This window comes from Numenius arquata, chromosome 8 (genome assembly GCF_964106895.1).
Source record: "Numenius arquata chromosome 8, bNumArq3.hap1.1, whole genome shotgun sequence".
NCBI classification, from domain to species: domain Eukaryota; kingdom Metazoa; phylum Chordata; class Aves; order Charadriiformes; family Scolopacidae; genus Numenius; species Numenius arquata.
In genome coordinates, this window is record NC_133583.1 from 34,020,665 (window position 1) to 34,036,182 (window position 15,518).

The 15,518-nt window shown below is 37.2% G+C and overlaps 1 protein-coding gene across 4 annotated transcripts in view; it reads left to right on the forward strand.

Annotated features, from left to right (window-relative positions):
- Positions 1–15,518, forward strand: part of DNM3 (dynamin 3) — a 173,916-nt gene that overhangs the window by 15,478 nt on the left and 142,920 nt on the right. For all 4 annotated transcript variants that reach the window (XM_074152579.1, XM_074152580.1, XM_074152581.1 and 1 more), the window contains exons 2-6: positions 2,271–2,344; positions 9,437–9,586; positions 11,126–11,329; positions 11,894–11,992; positions 12,875–13,035. In XM_074152579.1, the coding sequence (XP_074008680.1) occupies positions 2,271–2,344; positions 9,437–9,586; positions 11,126–11,329; positions 11,894–11,992; positions 12,875–13,035 (688 nt within the window). The remainder of the gene's footprint in view (positions 1–2,270; positions 2,345–9,436; positions 9,587–11,125; positions 11,330–11,893; positions 11,993–12,874; positions 13,036–15,518) is intronic.

The following is a 15,518-nucleotide window of genomic DNA, read 5'->3' on the forward strand; positions in this document are numbered from 1 at the left end:
TGCACATAGAGTAATGAATATGTTTCTATTAAAATTTTTTTCATCTTCCCCATGAGAAAATATCAGTTGATGGCACTTGACTGAGACACTGGTTTCACTCCATTGGTAGGTATTGAAATTGTGATAGACCTTTTGAAGGCCTTTAGCATCTCTCTAAGCTACTTCTTGTATCCTGTTGCTGTCTCAAGTGCTGTAAGACATCACAGCAGATATAGATCAATGTGCGTGATGTTTTTGCATTATCTTTGTTTTAGAGATTACTTGAATTCCTAATTAATTACTTTTGCCTGCAGGTCTGTATTTGAGTATAGAAGTTAATGAGCTAGCTTGTGTTTGAACAGCCTTTCCTTTAATGGTGTGCTTTAGTTTTACTTTGCAGAGTACTCACACTGTAAGCACACATCAACAGGTACTGAGAAAGTGAGACTTTTATTTTATCTAAAAATTAACGTTGTGTCATTCAAAATGCTGGGGACTTCTAAAGTGGTGTGGGGCACAGCTAGCAGCCAGTTTTGTTCCTCGGGGCCTTAGAACTGCTTGCTTATGTGATTTATTTATTTATTTATTTATTTTTAATGCCTACATGTTAGGTTTTGAAGGAAATCTTCAGAGCTTGTGTCATGAGTAGAGTTGTCATGTTTCTTTTCTGCAGGCTGCCCAAAGCTTTGTTACCTTGTTGGTGCTTGTGGAAAGAGGTTCACTGTTGTTGCATTCCTGAGCCTGTCTTGGCCTGGGACTCATCAGACCTTGTATCCTCTGACGTGCGCAGATAATATCCTGAACTTTGATGAATCATAGAATGGTTTGTGTTGGAAGGGACCTTAAAGATCATTTAGTTCCAACCCCCCTGCCATGTGTGTTTTATTTTTCATAGATGTACCTCCTAGGCTTGTTTTAAACCTTATAGGTTTGTGTGCTGCCTTAAATGGATTGCTAAAATCAGGCATCCATTAAGTAGCACAAGGTCAGTACGAAGATATGCAATTATTATAGGTAAGATCTGGTTTCTCAAGTGGCTTGAGCAAACCTATCTAAGCAGTTCTGTCTAAAGGGCTGACAGGGCTATATCTTTCTTCCTTTGACTCTTCTGTCCTTCTCCTCACCCCTGCCAAACAGGCTGCACGTTCCTTCCTCACCCTTTGTGCTGGCACTAGCGTGTGTGACAACATGGTCACCCAGATCAGCTCTGCGATTTGCCTGAAAATTCATGCCCTAACCATTTGCTGCATTGCTTTTCACCTGAGCGGGAGAGGTGAGTTAGCAATGCTGCTAACGCAGGCAAGAAGGTGGTTCAGCGTCCCTGCTAAGGCAGGGAAAAGGAGGGGATTTCGATGAGTTTCAGCTGATTGTGAAACTGTATGTTTACCTCTGAATTTTATTCCTCTGAAGATGTTTATTGGAAGGGAGCACTCTTCAAAGCCCCTCACTGAACCCCATCTCAAGGCTTGTCAGAGCAAACCCTGGTATGGCAAACCCTGGTATGGCAACTGGGGAAGATCCTGGAAAAAAAAAACCTCTCTTATTTTGCTTTGGGTTTCTGATCATTGGTTTTGCAACTAACAATTGATTCAAAGTTTTTCTAGAGTTTCAGTTGCATAGGGAGCCTCCTTGTCTTTGGGGGCATGGAAAGGGTCATGGGCATGTGTAATGATATGACATAGTTGTCTTTGCTTCGTTACTTGCTTTGTGGTCCAAGGACACCCCCTCCTACTGTCACAGAGTACTTCTAGTGTTCAGCTTTCACTCAGAAACTTCTGGATGGATGTGTTGCTGTAAAAATTATGTGGGGTTTTGAACTGGCAGAAGTCAAGAGTCTGAAAGACTAGGTGCAGAGTGCTGGCAGTTTAGTTGGGCCAGGGCTTTGGTGTGGTGTGTGACAGTGTTCATATGTCTATATCCTCTTCAAATTAAGTATACAGTGAGGACACATTTATTTCAGAGAGCCCAATAAATGTGGGCATGGCTTCAGGTATTCTTACTACGCAAGGTGAATTTTCAGATGTTATGTATGATGGTCATGAAGAAAGAGAATTGGTAATGCCCCAAGAGAGTAATTTAGTTTTAATAGATATTTGTCTAATTACCTAGTGCTATCTCAAACCAAAATTAACAGTCCTACTTTAATATAAAGTGTTTGATGTAAATCTGTCCCCACCAACTTTCCATTTTTATTGCAGCTGAGGGTATAGAGGAGGTTCCAAATTAGTCCAATAACTTATGTAACTGGACAGTGCTTTCTGGGTAGTAACTATTTTTTTTAATGTTTCTAGGGATTTTCTTCCACGAGGTTCTGGAATTGTAACAAGACGACCATTGGTCCTGCAACTCATCACTGCCAAAACAGGTAATCTCTTTCTTTTTTTAGTTCAATGCCTGGACAAAGTGCTGATAGACTTCAGCAGGAGTTAAAAAATTTCTAGGAAAACTTAAGCAGTGTGAAGAAAGTTGCAATTAGACTGTCTGGAATAAAGGCCTGCTGCTTCAAAACTGCATGCTCAGGACCATCTAATCTCATTGTCCTATCTGGGAAAACAGTAAAATCTAAATCCTAGAGCACATAGTAAATTGAATCCAAGATCAAACTTGAAGCAGTGGAGAAACATTATTACATACGAAGTGTTTTAGAAATTAGCTTTGATTTATTCATTTCTTGATGAGCTTTACAGTTGTATTAGTTAACACACCAAAACTGCTGTACTTCTGCCTTTAACTCTTGCTCCAGTGCACGCAGATTTTATTCCACACAGCTTGTTTTCATGACTTGTCTTTTTTGGTTGGGCTCACTGCACTAAGTAGAGCAGAAGGTAGACTGGGGGAGAACGAGGCTTCTGTGTATTTGGTCAAAAATAAGAATAGAGTATGTATATAAACTGAGCTATATGACGTATTGAGATTGTTGATCAGAATTCACCACTTTGTACTCTTCCAAGGGGCATTTAATCTGCTGTTATGTAGATCAGTTCCCTAGCATATGTAAGAGCAGCTACAGTTTTTCATCGTTCAGGCTTCTTTTGCTGCTGTTGCTGCTTCTAAACCAATGTAAGCAACAAAATTCACTGGTTTACTATTGAACTTCCACTTCAAATTGTAACAAGAAATGAAATAATATCCAAAACAGCATTTAAAAATAAAAAGTGCTCTTTAAATTATGAAGCATGATGAAATAGGGGAAGAAACAAAATTGAAGCCTCCTGTAGAACTTTAGTCTGTCCCTATGTGTGAGGTGTAACTAAGTTTTTATGTGCATTTTTTTCCTAAAAGGTCTTTCTGTTTTTCAGCAGGAAGGTATACTTCAGTCTGCCTAGGCTGCAGTTATTTTTCTGAATTACTGATTGTACAGCACAGTCATAGTTTCAGTGCCTTTATGAAATTTTCCATAGTGTTTATACTGTGGAAGAGAAAGGAAAAAACCTGTGGAATCCAGTCTTTCTGTATGCTCAGCTTAGAAACTTTAGGATTTTCAAGTGTGTGCTGTGCTTATGATGCTTTATATATATAAAATAAAAGATCAAGTTCATTTTAGTTGGAGATATGAACACTTGCCATTTCTGCATATCTGGCTTTAGATCTCTGACAGAGCATGCAGAAATGCATGAATAAGGCCTAGCTATGGAGAATCTTCATCTAATTTTCCCAGCACCATGTAAGAGCAAAAGAAAAGAATCGAGCTCTGTGCTGGCATTCCTAACAAAATGACTAAATTGCGGGGATCTATGAATTAGTAAGTAAATCCTTACATTCTAATCTTGAGTGGTTTAATACTTATTCCTAGACGTCCACCCTAAACTTACCCCAGCTGGTCTGTATTGCCCTATTTTTTAAAATCATCGTTGTCCCCTGGTTAAGGGGGCAATGAAAGGGCTTCTCTCTCTTTCTGGTATTTTCCCAATTAATAAGTTCACATAGTATTACTAGCTTTAGGTAGGCCTCTAGGTTTTTGTATAGGTACCTTCTCTGCTGAAAAGTAGTTCTTCTTTATAGCTTAAATAACAAAACAAAAACTCTAGACATTCTGGAGAATTGAGCTTCAGCCTAATTTTGTGTTTCCTGGATGTCAAGACGTATTTCTTTCTCCCGGTGGGAAATGTTGTGTATTTGTTGTTTGGGATTAGATGCCAAGACCTTTGAAAATTTAGTCTTTAATTATTTTGTTACTTTCTTTAAACTTTGTTCCCTAGTTGTTGTTTTTGGTGGTGAAATTCCAAATAACTTTATCTTTTAAGCCACCTTTATATTTCTGGACTAATTTTAAAAAGAGAAAATAAAGAAAACTGCTTAGAGAAGCACAGTGTTCTTTTACAGGAAGCAGATGCTGGACTGATTTTTATCAAGTCCATAATTATCTAAAATGTTATAGAAATTTATTAGAGGACTGTATCAGGTTCTTGCTGCTGTAGCAAGCTTAACTGATCTGTAGTCCTAGGATCTTTCCCGACTCTTTTAAAAGTAAATATTCTTAAACTTATAGTATTCCTTGGAAGGGATGGAGCACTTTCTATATACATATAGGCATGCAGAGATAACTGCAAGATATTTTAGCAACATTTTGGAAGTGGCTGAGAATCTTTTTGAAATTTGAATTTGATTGATAGAAGAGGTTAAAGCTTCATTTAACTTTGAGTCACTGCACTAAGGGATAAAGATTGGCAGCTGAGGCATTTATGTACACCCAAGTAAGAGGAAACTTTGACCACTCATTACTGGAGTTGGACATGTCATGGAAGGGTGCAGCAAGATTTGATAGTGAGGAGTTATCAGGGGACCTCCAACATATGAAAGATCTGACACATCTGGGTAAAGAGCTGGTCTCTTTATGTGCTTTAAAAATGCAAGTATGCAAGAGGTAACATGAAACAAATAAATACAAAGAAATTTATCTTATGAGATGTGTAGTATTTTTTTTCAATTTTGTTTAGTTCCTCTTTTTTAAAAAAATCTGTGTAATTAGTACAAAACTATTTTCTAGTGACCTGTTGACTTCCTTTAATCACTAACATTTTTTGGTGGGGACAGTACAATTCCTAAATGGCTTTACACATGTGCACTTCCGCAGCCATGCAGATACTGCACTTTGCTGAAATCTTGGAGGCAAAGACAAAGGTTTTAATTAAATATTGCAACTGACAAGACAGTCTTTAGTAGTTGTGACTACTTTTGTCCAAATTTGATAATGTGAGAAATACCTGGTAGCATAGAATAAGTCAAATATGGATGTTAAAAACAATTTTCAGTACTCTGACGGACTCTGACTTGTTCTTGACTTTCCTACTGTGAGTCTTTTTAGGGACTGCCTAACTGCATTTTAAATGAAATTGTAAATGTGGCCTGTATCCAATAAATTACTGCACTGGAGAGAGGGGTGGAAAAAAAGTAAAGTAAATCACCATAAGGTTCAAAAGACATTCTGATTATTTTTTTCCTGAAGTCTTGCACATGCTTTCTTCTATTGAAGTTGCTGAGCTTTAATGCAAGTATCTTTTGTTGTGAGACTACTCCTCAAGCATACCCATCTTTTATTGCCATCTGGTGGCAAAAACAACCTTCTTACAGAAAATGAAAACAATATAAAAATAATTTAGATTAGAAGATAATTTGTCTTAGCTGAAATAATCAGACTTCATCAGCAGGAAAGCACTTGGTGGTCTTCAAAGACAAAAACTATTAAGGTGCACAGTGCCAGTAGTAGGGGAGGGACTGGGCACTTTGCAGAAAGGAAAGGAAGACAGTGGCTGCCATTTTCTGTATCTCACCCTCTGACAACCACTCATTCAGATGATAAGCAGGGATGCTGTAGACAGCAGTAAAGATTTGGGAGGTGCATACCCCAAAAGCTAAAATGTGATGTCACCGTGGGGAAGGGATTGTAGGTACTGGTGGCCCCTTCCTGAGACAGGGAAAGACTCATCACCCCAATAGGACTGATGTGCTGGAAGAGGGATAGTGCTGCTGGTCTGAAACCAGAATTTAAGATGTTAGTGTAAGGTTGTGGAGACTGCAAATCTTTTGCAACGGCAAATCTTCCTTGCTGCTGTCTGTGTGTGTGTACTGCCAACAGTGCCTGGAGTGACCCAAGCTGATCAGCAATGACTGCTGAGGTCTGGCAGTATGGATTTGAGGGCTCAGCCAGTTCTCCCATCAGCTCCCTAGGCGATATGGGCTTCAGCTTACATTGGAACTAATGAATCGTGCCCACGAATACTTGGTTTTTTAAGTGATTTTGCCTGGAAGGTTTTGTTTCCTTGATCCCAAGTTGATGCTCAGTGACATCAGGAAAGATGGAATCCCCTCGTTGAAAGGCTGGAAGATGACTCTGTATTTTTCCATCTTCAAAAAGATAATAAAGAAAAGTGACAGAAAAATCAAAGTTCACTTTTAGGAAAAAGAAATCTGTAATTAATTATTAACTAACAATCTGAAAGGTACTTGAGATGAATAGCAACCAACACAAATTCATCAAGTGGTAAAAACACCATCATATCAGTCTAATTTATTTTTTTATTACAGGGTAGCAGGCTGGTAAAAAAAGGTGTGGTAGGTGTTTTCTATCTTGGATTCAGTAAGGGTTTTTAAATTGTCTCATGTATTTCTAAGGGTTGTTCCATGTCTCATCATGTGGCGTACCTAACCTGGCTCTCTCTAACTTAGAGGCAGATTTATGAAAGATCTCAAGTGCGTGTGTAATTTAAATGGTATGAAAACAACTATGGAGATTTATTGTTAATAACAATATAACATTGTGCTAGATTAAATCATAAACGCATAGGGAGAAATAACTCCTAGGAAAAATGAGGAGCATTTTAAAAAATGTTATCCCATAACAATGGTTTGTATGATTTGTCTAATTTAATCAAAATTGAAGAGAGAAATAATCACTTACCATGACACTTATGGTTGAATGCACTAAAGAGAACTATGCTCTGGTAGCTTTTTCATTCTGTGTTATGCAAGGTGCTTTGAATGACTCTGGGGAGGGGGGAAGGTATTCTACATACAAAGACAATGTTTTTATCTATTTGTTCTTTCTCTTAATGTAACTTCAGTTTTATACAGAAAATACGTCTGAAAACTAGGCATTAGGCAGGATCAGTTTTTGTTGTCTGACTTCATGTCCATTTGCACAAAAATGTAAATAAAATGTTTTTCTAGTACTCTTCTGTGTATGAAAGCTGAAAAGTGTAGATTGCATTAAAGCATGTGCTTATCCAACCTCGCTTAAGGCATAATTGCCAAGGACAGACTAAGGGCTGAAAGGAGCAAAACAAAGCGCTACTTGTTCATTTGAATTTTTATTCTGTAGCCTGTGCGCGGCACCACAGGTTATGAACTGTTGTAAAGTCTATTCCTTCAGAACTGGTGGGACCACAGATGTCACTGGGAGGAATAAGCTATTGATATATATTAATAAATTAATTATAAAATATATTAATAAATGAATACAGTTTAAAAGCAGTAAACATTTTTATTTGAATTACCTTGAAGCCATTTCAAACAGGGACTCTTTCTCTTACTGAGTGTTAAGTGGAACAACGCGGAAAGCTTCTTTGGCTATCAGCTGAGTCAGTCAACTGATTACAACTAGGCAGCAAGTATTAATTATTGAATTTTGAAATATTTTTCTGAGAAAATCTGATGAACCACTGAAAAAATGTAACTGAGAAGAATACATTTTGTTTTGTACCGGGAGCAGTGCATGAAGAACTGGTACATAATAAGAACCACTTGTCAACTCTTTTTTTTTTCAGTAGGTAACTATTTTCCAACTTTGAGATGACAGATTTTACAAATCTGAATTCTCAAATGTGCTACAGCAACTGAGATATTTTTTTGTAGATCATATTATCTTTTACTTTGAAATATTTGAATATTTCTTTTTTTTTTTTTAATAAAACAGTTGACATTGAAGCATACAAACCCCCCCATTCTTCTTAAGTTGTCAAAAGTAAGACGAAGGTTTTTGTTAGGTGATCCCTTATTTTTAAAATAAGAGATGCATTATTTTTGTCTTAACAAGGGGGGGTTTCCCTGTCCCTTGCTCTTTGAGTCTGGAGGGATCATGGTATTGTAGCACAGAAAGGTTGGTGTTTCTTTTCCTATCCTCTCCTTTTTTGGATTTAGTTTGCTTTAACTGTTGTTACAATTTCATGTGTGGTTTTGACGACTTTTGTTTTTTTAAAACAGCTCTGTCAACAATAGTAATAAAATAACTTTTCAGAAACGGACTTCAGTACTGATGCATAAGGCTCTCTATTAATCTATATTCTCAGATCAGGTCTCCTGAGCTGCTGTTCTTTCTTTTAGTACCAAGCAAGCTCTTTGCCCTGATGTTTGAAGGCTTTTTACCAAGAAATGTTTTCTAGGGAAGAAACGCCTAAATGGAACTTAGAGATCAGGCCTTAATTGCCAGATGAAATGAATATACACAACTCTGTCCAACCTTTCTCCAGTCCTACTGCTTAGATCTTGTGGGGACAGGATGTGAGCTTGTATCTGTGATTACCATTTATGTCATTATTTCTGATTGCAGCCTTGCTATGTGAGACAAACTTTTGTGTTCTGTTTTGCCCTATTTGAAGGAAGAAACCCCAGTTTTAAAATCCTGAGGTGTAGTTTTGGTTATGCACCTCTAGGGCAGGAAATTCAGAAGGATACAATAATTAGTATCAGTATTTGGATTCAAGAGTCGAAACAGGGACCTAGTGTCAAGGTTGAGTCTAACAAATTAGACTGTATCTATCCCTGATTCTTGGTTGATACCTTTTTAAGGTAAGAGGGCAAATTGTATGATATTGAAAACTTAGGCATTCATTGTGTTCTTCCACTTCAGCAAAATCATAGTTATATCTATAAAAGCTTTTACAAACTTCTTAAGCATGGTTTGGATTTAGACTACAAGAAGTCTTTAGGAAATGAGTTGTGTTTTAAAAACGTTAGTGTTTTAAAGTGATCTTATTTTCATGATGAACTTGTAAAAATGTACAGAACTCCTTTGTTAAAATTGTGTGTAACATGGGCTGTCAGATTTTGAAAACAAATGCTAAAAATCTTTCATGATACAGAACTTGAATTACTTTTCTTCAGTTTAGTGATGTATTACAGGCAAGTGTAATCAGATGAAAACTCAGAATGTGATTCACAATCTGTTCCTTATGCTATTAATGTAAACACTATCTATTTGAATCTTTCAGGTTGTTCCAGAAGATGACATGCTAAAGATAAAAGCAGTAAATCATATCCAGTCAACTTGACTTTTAAACTAACACTGTCTTGTTGTAAGCTGGTTTTCATCTCTAGCATGTGCTCATATATAATGCTTTCCTGATATCCATGATGACATCCTTTTGTGCTTACACATCTGAAGAACACTATGGGCTTGAAAGTGAGTGTCCCAAGTCTTTAAGCCTGTGACATACAGAGTTGCTATTGATATTTTTCACAGAGTATGCTGAATTTCTACACTGCAAAGGGAGGAAATTTACTGATTTTGATGAAGTTCGTCAGGAAATTGAAGTAGAAACAGATAGAATAACAGGAATGAACAAAGGCATTTCTTCAATTCCTATTAATTTAAGAATATACTCTCCACATGGTAGGTAAAATCATTCTACTTTATATCTCTGTTGTGTAATGTATTTTCTAGCTCTGTCTGCCTAGCTATCTCCTTTTGTATGTGTTGTCATTGCTCCATTAGAAGTCTTCTGGGATGAAAAAACTTGTGAGATTAGGTTGAACCAAAAGTGGACATGTATCTGGAAGAATCCTGAACTTCTCCTGTGTTATGAAATGGAGCTCTCCAACTCCGTACGGTGGAGAGCTGTTGCCACTAGAGCTGGGCAGAACATGCGCTCTCTGTCCCATTTAATATTCTTGTGATTTAAAAATATTCTCACTGCATCAGAATGAAACCAATCTCTCCCCCAGTGCATATACCATTAGTTAGTAGCTTACTAGTAAAGGCAAATATTTGGGGATGGGAGACTTAGTGGCAAAACTTTTTTGCCACCCTCCAGATGGATTCCCTGATGAGTGATCTAGAAAGTCATTATGTCTCCTTGCCCTATTGGATGTTTATTGTTCACTGTCACTAAAAATATGTTTAGACAATAATGGTGTTTGAAGCTGCTTGCTGTGGTAGATTGTAGACCCCCAGTATAGATCAAAGCTAGTTCTCTGGTTGCCATCTGCTCAATTTAATGAAGGCAATCTAGAGAAAATGTTTTGCATTGCATCTGTCTTGGATACAGGAGAAAAGTGGTTGAAGCACTTTATTTTTCTAGCCACCTCATCTGATGTCTTCATTGTGAATCAAAGGACAGAAAGATTAAAATAAGAGGAGAGGTAATTAAAGAGATGATGAACCTCTCTTGGATATACCATGAACAGCCTTGGCTCTAAACATATGCCTCTGAGCCCTTCTCTGCTCTACAGATGTGGCATGGCCAACTGGAGAGGAGCTGAACTAAATGCCCTGCCTCAAAGCTTGTTTTTTGAGTCAAAGCTGACTCTAGGAGAAAGTGAAAATTTCCTACCTAATGCTCTTACTTTGTTTTATTAGGATCAGTCTTACAGTTCAGCAACTGTTATCTGTATTAGCCAGACCCCAAATGTATGCTATAAAAAAAAATGTTTGCTATGTAAGTTAGGCTACCTATTGACTTTTTGGGAATCTCTTAATTAGAGACACTGTTGAAAGCATAATCGGAGAAGAACTGTATTTAAAAAAAAAAAAATTAAAAGAAAAAAAGCCTGTTTGGGGTTGATTTGAAAGATGCAATGAGAACCATCTGTTGTTGGTGCTCCTGTTGGTGGAAAAACCTCAGAAAGCCATGTTTGTTTGTTGAAGAGCCTTCAAGGATTTTCAGTATAAGTATCATTCTCCTATGCCAGTTGTAATGTTTAAAATATTAAATAGTGCTAATAAATCCAGAGATGAAAGACCATCAGGGAAACAATTGTACTTTTCAGATTGTCAGGCATTTTGTTTGAATCATTGCCAGTATTTATATACCTATAAAGGTAATTACTTGGGGGTTTATGTGACTAAAATTTGTCTGCAGCCATAGATATGTAGACCTCTTCAGACATCTGGTGTGCTAACCGGTTTTATGATCCTGTGTTTTCTATATAGTATTAAGCCTGACTCTTATTGATTTGCCGGGAATCACTAAAGTGCCAGTAGGGGATCAGCCTCCAGATATTGAGCAACAGATCAGAGACATGATAATGCAGTTCATCTCTCGAGAAAACTGTCTGATACTGGCTGTGACTCCAGCTAACACTGATCTGGCCAACTCAGATGCACTGAAGTTAGCTAAGGAAGTGGACCCTCAAGGTAAGCATGATTGAACGTAACCACTTTTTTTCTCCAGTGTAATAACATAATTGGAAGTAACGGACCAACTCTTGTGTGAAATATAGTTTATAATATATAATATAGATGTGTATATATACATTCTTATATAGGCTTCAGCACCACATTAGCCGTTTGTTAGCTCAGTATCATTCAGGTAATGATGCTGTAGATGTATTTTTAAAACTTTGTCACTGTCTCTTATAAGCAAGTGGGGCAATGCCTATTTAGAAATTTTTGTAGTACCTAGCAAAATGGGCCGTGGTGTCAATGGGATTTCTGGATAATTGCATCATAAACTTCTTACAGTCATGTCATAGCAATGCTGAGTCTTGTCAAAGAGATTTGAGGAACACATTTCAGCACGGGCAGGGATGATCCCTTTTTTTCCAGACATACTATAACTTGCAGTTGTATCTGGTATTGTGTGATACAAGCTTTGAGAACGTCACATATCTGTTATTATATAATTGTAAGATTTAATTGTTCTTCCTAAATATAAATGATTCTTCACTATCTTTTTTCTCCTGCGTCCACGCCGGTAAGGCCTTAGGACCATTGGTGTGATCACAAAATTGGATCTGATGGATGAGGGAACAGATGCAAGAGAAATTCTAGAAAACAAACTACTCCCTCTTCGTAGAGGTGAGAATGTTCAGTTGCCTATATTCTTTGCAATCCAGATGGATAAAGGAGGTATTTGGGAGTCCTGGAAGTGAATCAAAGGTTGTGCTGGACTTGATGAGTTCCTACCTTTTATCTTTATCTATTCAGCAAACATAAAAGGCAGCTGTGCTAAAAATATCCTGCAAGTAAAATGTATTTTTTTTCTGGACCTGGAAAATAAACTGCATATTCCAGAGGAAGCAAGAAACATCAGCACAAGTTGTTAGCCAATTTTCTCTTCTGTGCCAGGTTGCTGCCACTTGTAACAAAGGAATCTTTTTTTTCTTTGTGTGACAGAAGCGAGCACCAGAGCTTTGGTAATCTCACTGTAAACCAAGTTTTCACCCCTTCCAGAATTTTTCCATGTGATTGTTCTCGCAGCTACTGCTGCAGTTGCTAATGTTGTTAACAACATCAGAATTTTGATTCTTGTTATAATTTATTGATGAGACCACCATCTCCTCCCATGCAGCATGTTGGTTGAGCAAAAGAGAAGACATTTTTCCTGTATTCTGCTAATACATAATTTACTTATGTATACCTGTGTGTGTTTTGATTTTGGTTGGTTTTTTTTTTTTTTTTTTTTTTTGCTATCTTTGAAGTGATTTCTTTGGGGTACTCCAAAGTTTCAGATATTTTTATATTTGAATCAGTGATTTACAAGGAAGTGTACCTGTTATCCATAAACAGGATGAACAATTTAGACACTGTTAAGGTCATTACAGTACTTGTAAACAGTATCTGAAATGCCTAAATCGGAAAATTTTATTTGAACTGAGGTAGTCTACTTTTATTTAATATGAGTTCAGTAGTTCAGGCAATAGCTGCACTGACTTACCCAGTGGTTTTGTGTTGTTTTAGGTTATATTGGTGTTGTAAACAGAAGCCAGAAAGACATTGATGGGAAGAAGGACATAAAGGCAGCTCTTCTAGCAGAAAGAAAATTCTTTCTTTCCCACCCAGCATATAGGCACATGGCAGATCGGATGGGAACACCATATCTCCAAAAAGTTCTAAACCAGGTAAAACCTGAAGCCTTTGTGGAGAAAGGCGGCTTTTATAATGATAGGACTGATCTAAAATCTTTATTAAAATGAATGTTGTTCAGTGAACCTCAGTTATTCTTTCCGGCTTTTAACCTTTTTAATTTTCATAATGGAATAAATGAAGCTGTATATTACATGCAGCATATGAAAATTTACTGTGAGATGTAGTTTCTGACTTTTGCTGTTAGTTCTGCGCTCCTTGGTTTTCTTTAATACTGAATATGAACATAAAAAATAAGATTTGTCTCCCTTTCAGGAAGTATAGCATCCTATTCCTTAATATTTCTTCTAGTTTAACTGGATTTTTAGAATTCAAATTTAGAAATTAGGGGAAACAAAAAAGCCATGACATTTTCAGAAATCGTATATCCTGAGGTTTCACCATATGTCTGTGTTCTAACCTCAAAATTTACACTTTATTATAGTTTTTAATAGAAACAGTGTACTGTATACTAACGATATAAATGACAAATATCGTAATGGGAACACTTTGTTTACATTGCCTTTATTTTTGCCTAAACCTTTGGTTTATTTGTATGAGTCCATGCTAAACCATGTCAGATCACAGCTTCCTTCAGCAGGAAATAGAGGTCTATTTCCCAGTTATCTGGAGGAGAAACCCATAGCTTACTGTCCCAGTGAAGACACTGCCTACAGGAGACTTGGAGGAGTATATAATTCTCTTCACCATTTTGTGTCTTTGGGTGTTACTCTTTCCATAGTACCATCCCTTAGCTTGAATAGCACGTGACCATAATGATGATGCATCTCAGCAAGTTTGAAGAGGACAAGACCAAGTCATGCCTGCCTCTATAAAATTGCTGGTGATGCTATGATTTTTTTTTTTTTTTTTTTAAAAAACCCCTTACTTTATCAGCTGATCAGTGTTCTTGGCATTCCTATAAATCAAACTTGATAGTGTTTTTTCCAGTTCACTGTCAAATTGCAGCCTTTTGGTCTGGAATAGACAAAGACTAGGTCAGCCTGGCTTTGTCCATTTTGGACAGCAGCTGGAAACAGCAGAAAAGTTATTGATTAAGGTAGGAAACAAAGTGGCTGTCCTGCTTAATTTCTTGCTACGGTGACTTTGCAGCTGTAACTTGACAGCCAGGTTACGGCATGCTCCGGCCTTGCTCAAAAAGAATGTTAATGCCCTTTATTTGTGCCTCAGAACCAAAGTCTTCAGCAGGATGCAAGAACTTGCTTGTATCATGCAATTTTGTCTGTTGAGGATGTTTTGCCTCTTTTTATATCTGGAAAGTTTAATCTATGTGTCTTAGTTTTGAGACTGGAGCACGGGCTGCATACACCTTTGGACTGTCTTATCTGTCCTGATTTGCATTACTTTATGTACAATTAACTTTTTTGGGAACTGTTTTGTAAATTTACCTATTTCAGTATGAACTGTCAGTCTTCTGTTGCTATTACTGTGTGTAGAATATTATAGATGGGAAGATCTATTTAAGTTTCATCCATAAGATATTAGAGATGTATTAGTGTTTGTGGTTTCAGGTAATATTTCAATTTCTCTGCATCCACAAGGTGGTGCTCCAGGGAAACTGCAGCTTTTGATTTTATGCCTGTTGGTGCGCTGAACAACTTTTATTTTGAGTTTACATATTTTGGTATTTGAAATTCTTAATTTATAGCTTGTCTGATTGGGGTTGGGAAGAGGGTTTGCAGCATAGTGCAAGAAGTCCCCTTTGGTTTTAATCAAGGAACAGGTACAATGCATGAGAAATTTATGGCACAATTAAGACATCGATAGAGCTGTCCAAACACATTACAACATATATATGCAAAAGTGAGTGAGGTAAGTTAAACACAGATCTGGTGAGCCTTTTTATGCTCTCCTTCAAATTATTTTCCAGTACTTTTAGGTATATTTTCTGAAATGAAAACAGAGAGTCTCGAGTGGTAGAACCTTTATCAGACAAAATTCAAATGTTAAAAAAAGATATAGTTCTATAATCATTAATAGGAGGGCAAAATCTTTTCCCTTTAGTATATTTTGTACAAGGGAGCAGAAATCACATGGAGGTGATTTTTCCCAATGGTGGGAGAATGACAAGTAGGTGCTCTGTATGTCTTCGCTTGCCTCCGTCTCTGTTCTCAATGGGCTGTGGATGCTCAGAATCTCTTCCTTGTCTCACAGGGCCTTGTGGCTGTAAAGTAAATGAGTCATCATGATGAACAAGTGTATAGGGAACTGGGAAACAGTCATAGGAAAACCAGCAAAATGGGAGTGGTGGCATCAGTGCTGAGTGATGAGAGGTCATTTCAAATTACATATGTAATGTGTGTAACTTTTGTGTGTGGCTAAACAAGTATGTAGTTAACAGTGCTCAGTGAGTGAGAGGACGAAGGCATTTTTCAAGCTTACTTATAATGTGTATGCAAAAGACATGTTGTTCTTTAACAGAGTCCAGCGCTTCAAAGATTGAAAGGAACTATACTGG